We start from the raw sequence: 13,735 nt of genomic DNA on the forward strand, positions 1-13,735 counted from the left end.
GCTTCTGCTGCTGCAGCAGCAGCAGCTGCTGCTGTTACGGATGCTCAGTACTTCCACTGCTGGGCCTGAGAGCACTGGGCACACAGGTGCTGCGCTCTCTTGTGCCACTTCAGCATGCTGCTCTGCGTGGTCGCCTTTGCCGCTGACCGCGCGTTGCCCTCGTTATTCTTGCTGTTGCTGCTGCTGCCGCATCTGCAACCGCTGCAGCTGCGGACAGCGAACGGAGGACATTCAGAAGAAAATGTAGCGGGGGCTTAGTCTGTCTTCAGAACCCGCTGCCGTTGCTGCTGCCGCTGCTGCTGCTGCCGGTGCCGCCTCTCCTCATCAAGTCGTCCGCTGCAGGCACCCGGCAACTGGCCCACTGATACAAAAGGGAAAGCTGAGCATTAAACAGTATTTGTGGGACCCAAAATCGTATTTCGAGCCTGCCGCCTAAACACTAGACTCTAAGCCGCGTGGCGTCCTTCATTTCAGTGTTTTCGTGCATGCGCTGTGGCCGCGATCGGCCTGGGACTGTTGTTGCTGCTGCCGCTGCTGCTGCTGCCACCCCTGCAACGGTTCTTGCAGTGGCTGCCTATAGCCCTGCTAACAAAGCCACAAAGCCCTAAGCGGAAACCCTAAATTTAAATTCAAACTCGAAGCTGGGGGAAGCGTGGGGATGCCGCTGCTGAGCCAGTCTCAGGAAAGGGGCAACCCCACCACCCCCAGACATGATTAGCCCTAAACCCCGTGACGCCGACACACTAAACCCTCATTTCCAAGCACTGCAAACCCTTAGGGTATTTTCTTACCACAACCTCGAGGCCCTCCACTCGCTTAGCCACTGCACCGCAGCGAGCCGCACACAGCCGGCACACATCGGAGGAGCGTCGGCACCAGCAACAGCAGCAGCCGCAGCAAAGCAGCACCGAAGCAGCAGCAGCAGCGACGCCACATGGTAGGCCGAGGCTCCTCCGTCTCTTCTTTGCCTCGAGAGGCTTCGCCCGCCGCGCAGAGCAGCAGAAGGGGCACCTTCTGCGGGACTAGCAGCTCCAGCAAGAGAAGCAGCAACAACAGCAGCAACGCATGCGGCGACGACGGGCCCAAGTCCATGGGTGCCCCACCAAAGGGGGCTAGGCTCTTGCCGGGGGGCCCCCGTAGGGGTCCTCCCCGAGGGTGTCGAGCTGGGGCCCCCCTGAAGCCGCTGAACCCCCTAAAGGTGCGTAGAGCGAACAGCAACAGCAACAGCAACAGCAGCAAGACGAGCAGCAGCAGCAGCCTAGCGGCGCTGAACACCGCTGCAGACCTCTCAAGTGAGTCCACAGAGCCGCCCCAAGAACCGCAGCAACAGCAGCCGCTCCAGCAGCAGCAACAACAACGGAAGACTCGGTTGCTGCCACCCGCATCGCCAGCAGGCAGCATTAGGGAGGCTTCCAGAGGCAAAGAGCCTTGCAGCAACAGCACGTCCCCCCAAATGGATGTAGATGGCGAGGGGGGGCCCCCGAGGGCCCCTGTTGGGACTTCACCAATTAGACGCGTTTCAACTCAGCGAAGGACAAAACAGCAAAGAGGGCCAAGCGGTGCTGCTCTGCCCTCCCCGGGAGGCCCCACAGCAGCAGTACGGAGGCCCAGTAACCGCCGAAGGAAGACTGCGCAGAGCAACAGGGCCTCTAACGCAGCAGCAGCAACGGAACAGCAGCAGCAACAAGAGGAACAGCAGCAGCAACAGCAACAGCAACAGCGGCAGGTGAAGACACCCAACAGCAGACGACGGGCGACGACCCCGGTGCGACAGGGCCCTGCAAAGGCGGATTGCGCGGACTGCCCCACCAGCAGCAGCAAGAGGAGCAGCAGCAGCAGTATGATTAGCAGCAGCAGCAGCAGCAGTAGCGACTCGGAATACGATGAAGACAACCACAAAGGGCCCCAACGCCATTCCCGACCGAAGGCCCTGAGCCCTTTGCTGTCTCGAACTTCCACAGAGAGCCTTGCGCTGCTGCAGCAGCAGCAGCAGCCGTTGGGATCCCCCCTTTCAACAGGAGCAGCAGCTACCAACAGCAGCAGCAGCAGCAGCGCTGCAGTGCTGGTCAGGGGGGCCCTTATTGCCCCACTCACACCCGCAGGGTCACCTTTAAGAGAAGGCCTAGGGCCTCGCCGCAAAGCTGCCTCTTTGCTGCAGCTGGCTGAAGCGTCGCCCATAGCGACGCAGCAGCCGCTGCAACAGCAGCAGCAGCAGGGGAGTGAAGGCCCTGAAGTTGGTGCTGCTTGTTTGCCGCCTGCTGCTGCAGCAACTCCGGCAGCTGCATCAGCAGATAACGATGATGACCTTGTTTTGCTGCAGCATGAAGAGGCCCCCAAGAAGGAGGCAGAGGCGGCCCCCAAAGAGTCCTCCGCCGTGACTGACAAGCTGCTGCCGGATGCTGTGGCAGTCCTGCGCGTTGCTGCTGCAGCAGCAGCAGCAGCAGCGGATATTGACGACGATTCTTGCTGCATTGCAGTCACAAGAGAGCCAATTCGCATCGGCGGCTCCCACTGGAAGGGTTCCTTCCCTCCTAATTGCCCGTACGACGCCGCTGCTGTTGCTGCTGCCTGTGAAGGTTGCCGCTGCGGCTGGTTCTTGGCTGCTGCTGCTGTTGCTGCCGAGGGTTTGCTTTGCCGCCTGCTGACGCCGCTAGCAGCGATGCTGCTGACACACTGTTTGCTGTTGTTCTATTTGTTTCGCTAACCCTTTAGGCAATGTGGGTGCCCCCGAGAGGCCCTCGTGTCCGCAGAAGAAGATCCTAGAGGCCCCCCTGGTGCATTCCGGTTGCTTCTGACATTTCGCGAGTAAGGCTGTTTCAGGAGCGGAGATCTCTGCTGCTATTGCTGTTACTGCCGTCACTGCTGTTGCTGTTCTTGCTGCTTTTGCTGCTGCTGTGATGCATGGCAGCTGCGCGAACGATTTCTATCTGGGCGTTTGCTGCAGCACAGAGCCAAACGAGAGCCAATATTTGTCTCACCTTAGCTTCATCAACCTCTCAAGTAAGACACAACAGCGTAACAGCAGCAGCTGCCGCAGGTGCAGCAACAGTAACAGCAACAGCAGCTTCTGCAGCAGCAGCGGCAATGCAATGGCAAGGCGCCTGCGAGGTTTGGAGAAGTGCTCAAGAATTCATGTTCCATGTTTAGGGTTTATGGCTTAGGGTTTGGGGTTTGCTGTCTCGTTTTTTTCCAGAATCGCCCAGTAGCGCGCCACACAGTTGCAGTCTCCTCCTCCAAGTCCACTTTATATCGCAGCAGCAGCAGCAGCAGAAACGGGAGAAGCAGCAACAAGAGCAGCAACAGCAAAAGAAACAGAAACACGAGCTGCAGGAGGACTTTCCGAATGCTAGATTGGAGCCACAGGAGCAGCGGCAGCAGCAGGAGCAGGTGCAGCCAAGCGGTGGAGCTGTGGTGTCTCTGCTGCGGTCATTCATAAAGCCGTTTGTTCGCGCTTCAAATGAACAGCAGCAGACGAAGCCCGAAAAGCAGCATCAGCAGAAGGAGGAGGAGCAGCAGCAAGAGAAAGAGCAGCAGCAGCAGACTGATCAGCAGCAAGCAAAGCAGCAGCAGCAACTGCAAGACGAAGCAGAGGATGTTGACAAAGATATTTGGTTTGACGCCCAAGCATCTCAGCAGCCGAGTGGCGGCGTCTCGTCTACAGAACTGCAGCAACCAGAGCCCGGTAACAGCAGCAGCAGCTGCAGCAGCACGGGCAGCAGCGTGGAGACAGAGCCAGCAGATGTCACATCTGAAGGCAAGCAAGTGCTGCTTCAACTCATTGAAGTGAAGGAGTGCCAAAGGCCCCAGAAGTCACAAGACGTCACCGTAGGCGCAGTTGCTGCTGGTGCAGCTGCTGCTGCTGCTGCTCTTTTGTTGGAGCTGAAGGGTTGCGTTTGCTGCTTTCTGTAAGAATGTCTTTTTTTCTGCTGCTGCATGCTGCTGCTTCTCCTGCCACCTTTTACTGCTACTACCGCTGCTTTTTATTCCGCCGTCTTTTCTGCTTCCTGCTGCTGCCGCGCAGAGCCCCGGCAGCCCCCTGCTGAGACCCCTTGATCTTCGGAGCGGCGGTGAGGCAAACTGAGACGCTAAATAGGGAGCCCTCAATCTTTAACTCTGAAATATAAGCTGTTCTGCATGGGCAGCTCCAGAAGCAGCAGCAGGAGTTTCACCTGCAAGCGCAAGTCCTCAGTGCGTCGTTGTTTTGTGCTGCTCTGCTGCTGCTGCTCAGTTGAGGGCCCCCGCAGCCCACTCTCGTTGCTGCGAAGGCGCCCCCAAGGAGTCCTGAGCCAGCCCCTCTCCCTCAGGGCCTCTCAAGGGCCTCCCCTTTCCCCGCTGCGACACTCACAAACAGCTGCAGGGCAGTTGCTGCTGTCTGCAAGCCAGGAGGCCTTCACGTATGCTCTTAAAGCCTTCAAGTTCCCTTCAATAGTAGAGAGCCTTCCGTCCGCAACTTGGTAGTTCGCCGTTTTGCTACTAAGTTCTGGCGTTAGAGCTCACAGTTTAGGGCTGGCTGCGCCTGCTTGCAGGCACGGCGGCTCGGAAGAGAGGGGCCCACTTGGGTCCAGTCGTGGGGCCATCGGGGGCCCCCGCGGAGCCTGCAGCCTCATCGAGGGTTCGCCTGTCCGTCTGCAGCCGCTGGGGCCTCTCGAGGGAAGAAGGGGCCCCTCTAAAGGGCCCATGAGGACTCCTGCAGCAGCGCCAGAGTTCGAGCTTGAAGTCGCTGCGGAGGTCAGCTGGAGCCCACTCGCACAGCAGCAAAAGTAGCAGGGGGCTCTTACGGGATGTATCTGAGTTGGCTTCAAAGTGCCTAATTCTTCCGCCAGAATTTTCAGCTAGAAGCCCCTTTAGCTTACTGGTCCAAAGGCCTTCGAATGATCCTATTAGGGCCTTGCAAAGGGCTGTCGATGGGGCGCCAAAAACGCAATGTTTGGCATACAAGGCCGCCAAGGGCCTCTGGGCCTGGGCTTTTTGTTGTTTTTCTTAGGCAGTGGTATCTTGGAATGCGGGCATATCTGAAGTTCAAAAGCTCATTCGCGAGTTCTTAAACAGAAGATTTGGTGAGACGCGAGGCGCAGCTGTTGGCCCCAAGGCCTCATAGGGTGATCCCTGGAGTCCCCACACTTCCTCAATGTCATAAAGGCTCATTTTTGGCTGCTACATGGTAGCTGTCTCTGCTGCAGGTGAGGGCCATGGCGCCCAGTTTGAGCTTCTGCCGGCGCCGCGGCCTGCAGGAGGAGACGGAGGCCCTTCTGGGCTGCGCTGGGGCGCGCCCCAGGGCACTCTAAGTGCACATTGGGTCTTCGAGCTGCCAGCTGTTGAGGGGCCTTCAGTGCCCCTTGCTGCTGACTTTGTGCGCCTGGGGGCCTCTCTGGGGCCTGGGGACCCCGAAAACGGTTCCCAAAATTGTGACGGCGGTGGACTGCTGCGCAGCGCCCTCGCTGCATACTTTAAGGTAAAGGGCGCCCAGCCGAGAGCTGCCTTTTCTGCTGTCCCGCTGCCTCCCGCTGCCGCAAGCGCGGCAACGGCAGCAGAAGCCCCTGCTGCTGCTGCTGCTTCGGCAGCACCTGCCGCTCCCACTGCTACAGTTTCTGTCGAAATAGATCCGCACGTGTCAGAAGCCTTCGAAACCCTAAGGAGGCCCAGCGAAGTATTCGAAATCTCAGACGACGAGGAATCCTTACCTGATGATGGCAGCTCACCACTGCGTCCCTCAGTGGACCCAGGGGCCGTAGACGCTTCACTTGGGGGCCTCCCAGGGAATCCAGGGGTCCCAAAGGCTTCCCAAAAGGGACCGCCCCAGGCGGCTTCAATGACTTCAGAGGCTGTTATTCAGGAACTGCCTCGAGAGGCCCCAGGGGAACCAGAGGCAGTCCCAGAGAGTGTCCCACAAGCTGCCCTAGGATCTTCGGGGACCCCATCGGCTCCGCTTGAAGGGCCACCCCAGACGGCACCAGCGGCCGCGGGAAGCCCTTGTGAGGGGCCTCAAGGTATTTCTGAATTGGAAGAGAATCAAAGCAGTTTGCTAGAGAGTGAAAAGCCAAATCAGTCGCAGTCAAAGGTCCCGGGGCAGCAGCAGGGAGGGGTCAGTTCGCAAGAGAGATCTGCAGAGCGTTGTGTAGCCTCAGCAGGAGCAACTCCAGCAACTGAAGCGGCAACAGCAGCTGAAAAGGCAGCGGCAGCTTCGGATGCAGCTGGAGACCCTGCGTCAGAAGCAGCGGCAGCTTCGGAACCGGCAGCAACTGCAGCAAGAGCAGCAGCTTCGGCAGAAGGGGAGCAAAGCGTCAGCCTAGATGAAGACAATTTGCGCAGCACACCGAAGCGGTTGTTGAACAGTTTATCTTGAAACCCATAAACCCTGACTCAGTCGTCTGCCACTGACGCGTAGGAGCACAGGGTTTAGAGCTCAGGGTTTGCATTTTGGAAACCTTTGTTTAGGGGATTAGGCTTCTTCCGGCTTACCTCAGTCGCATGTGGCCCGTTGCTCTGACGGCACTGTTTGTTTTCTAGATATGTATGTATTTTTACATTAGTGCATTACTTAGGAAACTGCCCCTTGTGTTCACGCCGGCCTTGTGAGCACCCCTTGCATTGCAGGGGCCTCCTTTACTAGGTGCTTTCGTGCTCTGTAGAAACATTTTCCCGGAACGCCTTCAATAATGGTCCCCCATTACCGGCTGAGGGCCTATCTGCTATCTAGAGGCCCATTTTAGGGGTCCCTTCAATGAGATGCGGGGGGCCCTATTAGTGGCTTCGCTTTAGAGCCCCTACAGTTGGGTCCTCCGCCTCTACTTTTTCCCTCATTTGTTGGCCTCCTTATTGTGAGATTATTTCTGTTGCTTAGTCTCTTTCTAGAGGGAGGCTCTTGATTTTAAGGAACCCCGTCTTCTGAGGGTCCCTTGCTTCATGTGGGAGCCCCTTAGCAATGGCCGCCGCCACTTGGGGGCCTTCATTTTCCACTATATCCTTTTTTGTCGGCTACATTTAAATGCAATGGCAAAGGGAAGCGCGGTGGAGTGTTTGCTGCTGCCATTTTTGTCGCTGCTGCAGCAACTGCTCCGTATGGTCCTGCTGCAGCAGCAGTAGCAGCAGCAGCGATTGCTGCTTGGGGGCTTTGGCGCAAACCCGAGCCCTAATTTTAAGCATTGCGCGGCAGCTCCAAACTAGGGACAAAACGGTTTGAGCCTATTTCACTGTTGTAACTTCTTGGCCGTCCTCTGTGTAGCTCCTTGGTTACTCGCTGAGGTTTACTGTAGCAGCAGTTCTAGAACAGATTATGAAGTTTCCTTCGGTATCCCGTTCAGAGAACGCAACAAGATTCCGAACACATACTTTCGCTGCGAGACTTGAGCGATAGGGTCACTTGCACGGCAGCAATCGCACTTGGAATATGTTATCCAGACTTACATTTGAAGTCCGTACATGCACTTTAAAGCAGTTGAGGCTTGAACTCGGGTAGCTGCCTGGCGATCTATTTTGCTGAGCGAACACGGGCCTCGCACATACGTATGATGATATATACATGCATATGCATATGCACGAGGATGAGGATTCCGTGCTCTACTAAGAAATACAAAGTTTTCTTCTGGTCGATGGCAAATTTAGCTGCAAATTTGCTAGGGACTTGTTGGAATTACGAGAAGTGCTCATCAGTAGCTCCACCAAGTCATCGCCAGAGCCAATTAAATGCGTAAGCTCTGTTCGTATCAGCTTCCTGTTTACTCGACTAAATGCTTGCTCTGGCTAAAACTTAGAGGAATTGTCAGAAGTCATCTGCTAGCCTGATTTGCTGCTCTCTTCGGCGACCTTGAGGGTCTGTTGATCTGACTCATTAACAACTCCATTTCCACGTGTGCGGTCCCTTTTTCGAAACTGCATGACTAACCAGCTGCCCCTATAAACAGGTATCACTACGAGCAATACCTATTAAATATGCTGATTCGGTCCACAGCTAAGATGCTAGTCAGCAACCATTTTGAATGCATAAGTGGCTGCTGATCTAATTCATTAACGACTCCATTCCCACTTGTGCGGCCCCTTTTTTCGGAACTGCAGAACTAGCTAGCTGCCTCTCTAAACAGATATCATGACGAGCAATATTTATTGAATATACTGATTCGGGTCCACAGCTAAGATGCTAGTACGGTGCCTCTCGTGGCTACGGTGCAGCAAGCGCAGCAACTGCTGATTGGTCAATCAAGAAAATTAAAATAAAATAAAGTTTGACATTGCGGAATTCTTCCCAGCGCAAATAATATAAATAAAATAAAGTAAATAAATATTCGTATTCATTAAAAATGAATATGCTCAGAATACGGCACTGAGAACGCATCGGTAGCATCCAATGTGTATATAAAGAATCTACGTGAAATGCATTGCATTGCACGCATTAAAATATACTCATTCATTCAATGTAGTATTTATTTCAATTCACGCTACACGAGTTAGCTACAGACACACACCACTTGCTTCCTTCCCTCTGGAACGCAGCCGCAGCAGCAGCAGCAGTGCTCCTGTGGTTGGTGGTGCCGCTGCTACCCCAACAGTAAATTCACGCGCAAACATTTGTGCGTGTATGTGTGTATATAGATTATTTATATAGAAAAATCATATATACAAGTAAGACCTAATTGCATATGTATACAGTCATATAATTGTATTCATATATTTGCACATGATTTGTATCAACATGCCTGTGCATTTGCATAGAGAGACAGAAACACGATTTGGTTGTTGCTACGAATGATTCGTCTGCCATTGCGAAAATGCAAGACAAGCAGAAACACCTCGACGCCAAAAGCTATTCCACGCCTGCTGCTACAGGTGCAGCAGTTGCTGCTGCTGCTGCTGCGGCAGTTTCTGCTGCAGTTGCTGCAGCAAGACGAAAAGACATTATTACCTTTATCGGGAAAATTGTCTACGCGTAGAGGGGAGGAAGGGGTGAAGGTATTTCGCCAGAAATACAGACACCGCGAGGCGTCAATAGTCCTGCTGCTGCTCTGCTCTGCAGCAGCAGCTGCAGGCGCCCCGGGGTTGTGTGCAATTATTTCTTGTTGGGTTCACTTAGTTGTTGAAGACGATCCGGAGAAGTGCTGCTAGAAAGACTGCGATGAGGATTAATAGGGAAAGGCTGGGCTGCTGCTGCTGCTGCTGCTGCAGCAGCCGCGCGCGGCTACTGGTCTCCTCCTCTTCTGTCGTGGCATTGTAAATGCTGCCGTCCTCAGAGATAGTTGGTAGTTTATCGGTGCTGCCTGCAGCTGTGCTGCATGCAGAGAAGTCCCACACAGTTTCGTTGGGACCTTTGCCTGCTACTGCTGTTGCTGCTGCGGTTGCTGTCGCTTCGGGAGTTGCGGCTGCTTCCTTAGCGGCACGCGCCTGAGCAATCACCTCTTTCATGTTGCGTGTGAGAGTAGGTACTGCATCGATTGCAGCACCGCCTTGTGCTGCTGCTGCAGCTGCCGCTGCCGAGATCCTCGAAGCCGCTGCTGCTCTGGCCTTTGCAACAGTTGCAGCAGCTGCTGCTGCCGCTGCTGCAGGGGCTTCTTTGGCTGCTGCCTTGGCCGTTGCTCTCGCTTCACAGAAACGCTTGAATGCGGCAGCGAAACTGTCTTCTGCTGCGGCAGGAACAAGGTTGTTGCTGCTGTTGCTGCTGTTGCTGCTGCCACTGTTGGCCGCAGCAGCATCAAACATAGAGCTGGAGGAAACAGTCCCCATGACAAGAGAAACGGCGCGCCTTCTGAGTTCCTGCTCCCTGTGTTGTTGCAGCTGCTGCATCTGCTGCTGCTGTTGCATTTGGTGCTGCTGCTGCTGCATCTGTTGCTGCTGCAGCCTACTGCGAGCAGCTGCAAGGGGCTCGGCCAGCGGGGACTCAAAGGAGTGCTTGCGGAAATAGCAGACGTGTCTGCAGCAGCCCTTGTCCGGGTGTTCATTAATCTTTTTAATAAGAGTGAAGGCAGCAGCTTTTAAGTTTTGTCTCTTTCTCGACTCAACAGATACTATGCGTTCAGCACAGGCCTCTTCTGCTGTCACAAATAATGGAGATATATTTATTGTGGCTCCCGTGGCTACACGCAGCGACTGAATGTAGCCTCCGTTCTTGCCTATGAGGGAGCCCACTACGGCCCGTGGGACGCAGATGCGCACGGTACTGAGCTGCTGCTGCAGCAGCTGCTGCTGCTGCTGCTGCTGCTGCTGTTCCTCGCTCAACAACGTGGACGCCCCGCCCGGACATTCGCCAGCCACTGACACCGAACCTCCCACTGCGGCTCCCGCTGCTGCTGCTGCTGCTGCTGCTACAGCCATCTTGTCCAGCACCCAGTCTAAAACGTGAAACACTGCCTGCTCGGGGCCCTCGACAGCCGCCACGCGCTCCATCGTTCCAGGGAAGTACATGCCATGGGGCGACAGCACCTGAAGACATAGCAGAGACCCAAATGACAATTAATTCATCACAATGAACCAACTGACACAAGCAAACCAAATCTAGAACGACACGGGGGCACGACTGCTTCTGCGAAGGCTGCTTGCCGCTGCACAGACAGAACTACAACTGCTGCGGAAGCTATTATTGCAGCGGCAGCAGCTGTATAGCAGTTGCAGGCAGTACTGCTGCTGCTGCTGACACTCGCAGTAAATATTGAGTGCTCAGGCTAGCTATGGCTCAGGGCTTGGTGTTTAGCAAAAATTGCCCTGTCGCTGTAATCAAGCGAGCCAAAAACAACAGAAGAGCTCCCCAGCTAGTTAGTGCCTACAGGATGTGCTTGGGTACTCAGGATTTTGATTTCAAGATTTAGTGTTTCCTTACAATCTTGGCCCCGGTTAGGGTTTTCAGGGCCCTGATCTCGTGGCCAGCTTGTCCAATGATGATCCCCGCAAGGTGATTTGTGACCAGTATTTTGCAGTAACAGTTGTTATCGTCTGCTGCATTGTTGCAGCTGCTGCTGATGCAGCTGCTGCTGTTGCTGATGCTGCAGCTGGTAGCGGCCCGGGTCTCGGGGAGTGGAAGAGAGCAGAGCTCTGCTGCCTTTGTGTCCCCCATTTCAAATTGAGAGGGACGGAGAAAAAAGGAAAGGTTTGGCGGCACGTCTGCTGCAGCTGAAGTGTATAGTCAGGTGGTGGTGTGGTGTTCAGTTGCGGTGTATGTGCAGTTGTTGGGCTCACTGTGTTCGTTGCTCTGCTGAGAAGACAGGGAGGTGGAAAGTGTATTTAAATTAGTAGACAAGAGGTTTGCTACTGCAAACCAATTAAATAAATGTATTAATCGTCACAAAACAAACACAGACAGAGGCATCCAGCGCCCTCCCTCAAGCAGCCAGCCGTTGCGGGCGGGGAGTGCCCACCGGTCCGTCGGCGGTGGCTGCCTGTCACTTTGAACACTGTGGGGCCGATTTTGGCGTAAATAAATCATTAAAATACAATTTTATTAAAGTTATTTTATTTAATTAATTTTTGATGTTTTAAAGACCAAATTAAAGCGAAATTTACGCGGTTTTCTCTACGCCTGCCTGCCCCTAGCCTCCAGCTCATGTGCTGCGCGAAGGCAGACCAGTGCTCTACACTGAAATTATCTCACTTTTGCCTCTGTTTGTTTACTTTTATTCTGTATTAAAGCTGTGTATTACATTTTCAAATTCTCTACTTCTAAAATCCTTGGCAACCCAGACCTGCCTTCCACGTGGACCGTGCTTGGCGCACAGGTCGGGTGGCTTGCTTAGGAATCTTCGCAAATGTCACCAAGCTGCATAAAATTGCATACGGGAAATGGGATACCAAGCGGAAGCTTCAAGAAAACTCAAAAGATAGTAGTAGAAGGCTTAGACACAAATGAGAGGAGTGAAAAGGGGGAAAACGGGGAGAGCGAAAGGACGCAAAGGCAGAAAGACAGTAGAAGGGGAAAAGCAGAGACATACCGAATGACGAACAGGAACAGATACAACCGCAACACACAAACACAAACTCTGGCCAACAAAATCTAGTAAGAACTAATGAAAAATCATACATACTCCTCTTTTTACCGCAGTGGAGGTTAATGGCTGTATATGAGTGACTTTCTTCATTTAGTATTCATGCTTCGGTTGCAGGCCATACACATCGTTTGTGAAGGACTAAGTCTAATACACATACTTCTGTTTCGCTTCTCTCCATTATTCTCTCCTTCTGCTCTTACTCCTAGTAGTTCAGGCATATCTCGTGCCTCCCTAATCAGAAAAGCCGAAGAGGCTCTGTGTGAAGGGCTCCGAGATCCAGAGGGCTCTCTCTGTTACTTCCTTCGCCGTTTCATTCGTCTTTCCCCTTTTCTTTTGCTTCTCCGTGGCTCTCTTCATTGCTTTTCCTTGTGTATCCTTCTCTAGATGTACCTGTGCTCCGGGCTATGCTACAAGGCTGGTATATATGCATCTATATGCTGAAGCCCCAACCCACAAACTCGTTACTCTGCTGATGATGCGGTGTACTGACACCTCAGGTGTGAGAAACCACTTAGTAAAGAAGAGCATAGGCAAATTGTTCAGCACAAATCCTGAAACGGCGAGGTTTCTGGGTGCTTGAAAAAAACGATTTCAAATCAAAGAGCCCGTACACCCGCGGTGGCCCAGATTTGTAGTAACCTCAAACCGTCAACTTTAGACCCTAAGCCCTGACCGTTAATGGCTAGTCAGGGGAACATCAATCGCCGCCTAGAGCCCTTTTGGTGAGGGGCCCTACGCTCTAGGTCTCCTGGCAGTCAACGCTGTCCAGCCAAATTCTTGTCCCCTAAGCCCTAGGCATCATACTTTAAACCCTAAATTCTAGGCCCCATCTACTCTGCAGTCCACAAGGCGTCACTTGGGTCTACAGACAATGCAATTTCTACAAGCGGGGGCAAAGGAAGCTCCGCGAGCCCGTCCATCGACAAAATGATTTCTCCAGCTAAAGGCTTAATACGAATGTTGCGGCCCGTGCCCATTGTGCGCTCGCAAGAGAAAATCCTACAATGATAACACGCAACCAGGCAAAGACAGGCATCACAGAGGATGATGCCCACTTGTAAATAATACTCAATTAGGATCCAAGACTCCATAAGGCACCTTGCCAACACCCAAAAAAGGGAAAGATAATTGAACTAAGCACGGCGACATAAGTAAGGTACAGAAACAGCCGTGTAGTCACGAAAGAAACAAACGCGAGGGGAAAATGAAACAAAAAGCAATGGAAAAAACAGAGAGATGTCGACACAAATAATCGTTCACTAAACGGCCGCTCTGAGCCTAAGCACACTCTATGTACCTGTTATCAATAGGCTCTCGGACAAGAAAACGCATCAAAGGGGCCGCCGGGTCCAGCAGCAGCTGCTCGTTAGCTTTTTGAACTATTTTCTGCAACTCTGCATCACTTAGGGGGCCCTCCATGTCTGCAAGACAACGGCGTATGCGCAAATGCATGCGTGGTGCGAAAGAAGAAGCTATGCATGTTTCAAATGCCCTTCACTTAACTTGTCTTCTAATTAAAACAAACTTAAATGCGTTCGTATTAATGAACTGCATTCTAAACAAACAGCGTCTGTGCCTGGACGTGCCTGCTTTTTTCGCCTTAATTGTTACCAGATGCTTTTATATTTACTCTAGATATCAATTTTATGGGCGCGTAGTATTTAATTAGTTTGTTGAAATGGAATTGCCGACCTTTTATTTTGGGCCTGAGAGAAAGCACCTGATCCACAATCGCTTTCGCCTGTTGTTTCCCTACGGCGCCCATATTGTAG

At 53.2% G+C, this 13,735-nt stretch overlaps 3 protein-coding genes across 3 annotated transcripts; 1 reads left to right on the forward strand and 2 right to left on the reverse strand.

Annotated features, from left to right (window-relative positions):
* Positions 1-934: 934 nt before the first annotated feature.
* ENH_00027660 (hypothetical protein, conserved) lies at positions 935-6,343 on the forward strand (the record flags this gene model as incomplete). The annotated part of the gene is made up of 9 exons (XM_013579945.1): positions 935-2,541; positions 2,713-2,805; positions 2,945-3,000; positions 3,194-3,825; positions 4,022-4,067; positions 4,229-4,394; positions 4,527-4,728; positions 4,985-5,057; positions 5,181-6,343. 9 exons carry the CDS (start codon positions 935-937, stop codon positions 6,341-6,343), a joined length of 4,038 nt encoding a protein of 1,345 aa, XP_013435399.1.
* Positions 6,344-9,060: 2,717 nt separating this feature from the next.
* ENH_00027670 (KH domain-containing protein, putative) lies at positions 9,061-11,035 on the reverse strand (the record flags this gene model as incomplete). Its single annotated transcript, XM_013579946.1, has 2 exons — positions 9,061-10,407; positions 10,802-11,035. The coding sequence occupies 2 exons, from the start codon at positions 11,033-11,035 to the stop codon at positions 9,061-9,063; spliced, it is 1,581 nt and encodes a 526-aa protein (XP_013435400.1).
* A 1,758-nt stretch (positions 11,036-12,793) lies between these two features.
* Positions 12,794-13,054, reverse strand: ENH_00073470 (hypothetical protein; the record flags this gene model as incomplete). The annotated part of the gene is made up of 1 exon (XM_013579947.1): positions 12,794-13,054. One exon carries the CDS (start codon positions 13,052-13,054, stop codon positions 12,794-12,796), a length of 261 nt encoding a protein of 86 aa, XP_013435401.1.
* Between the last annotated feature and the right edge of the window lie 681 nt (positions 13,055-13,735).

This window comes from Eimeria necatrix, genomic scaffold, assembly GCF_000499385.1.
Source record: "Eimeria necatrix Houghton genomic scaffold, Enh_scaff204, whole genome shotgun sequence".
In the NCBI taxonomy this organism is placed as follows: Eukaryota; Apicomplexa; class Conoidasida; order Eucoccidiorida; family Eimeriidae; genus Eimeria; species Eimeria necatrix.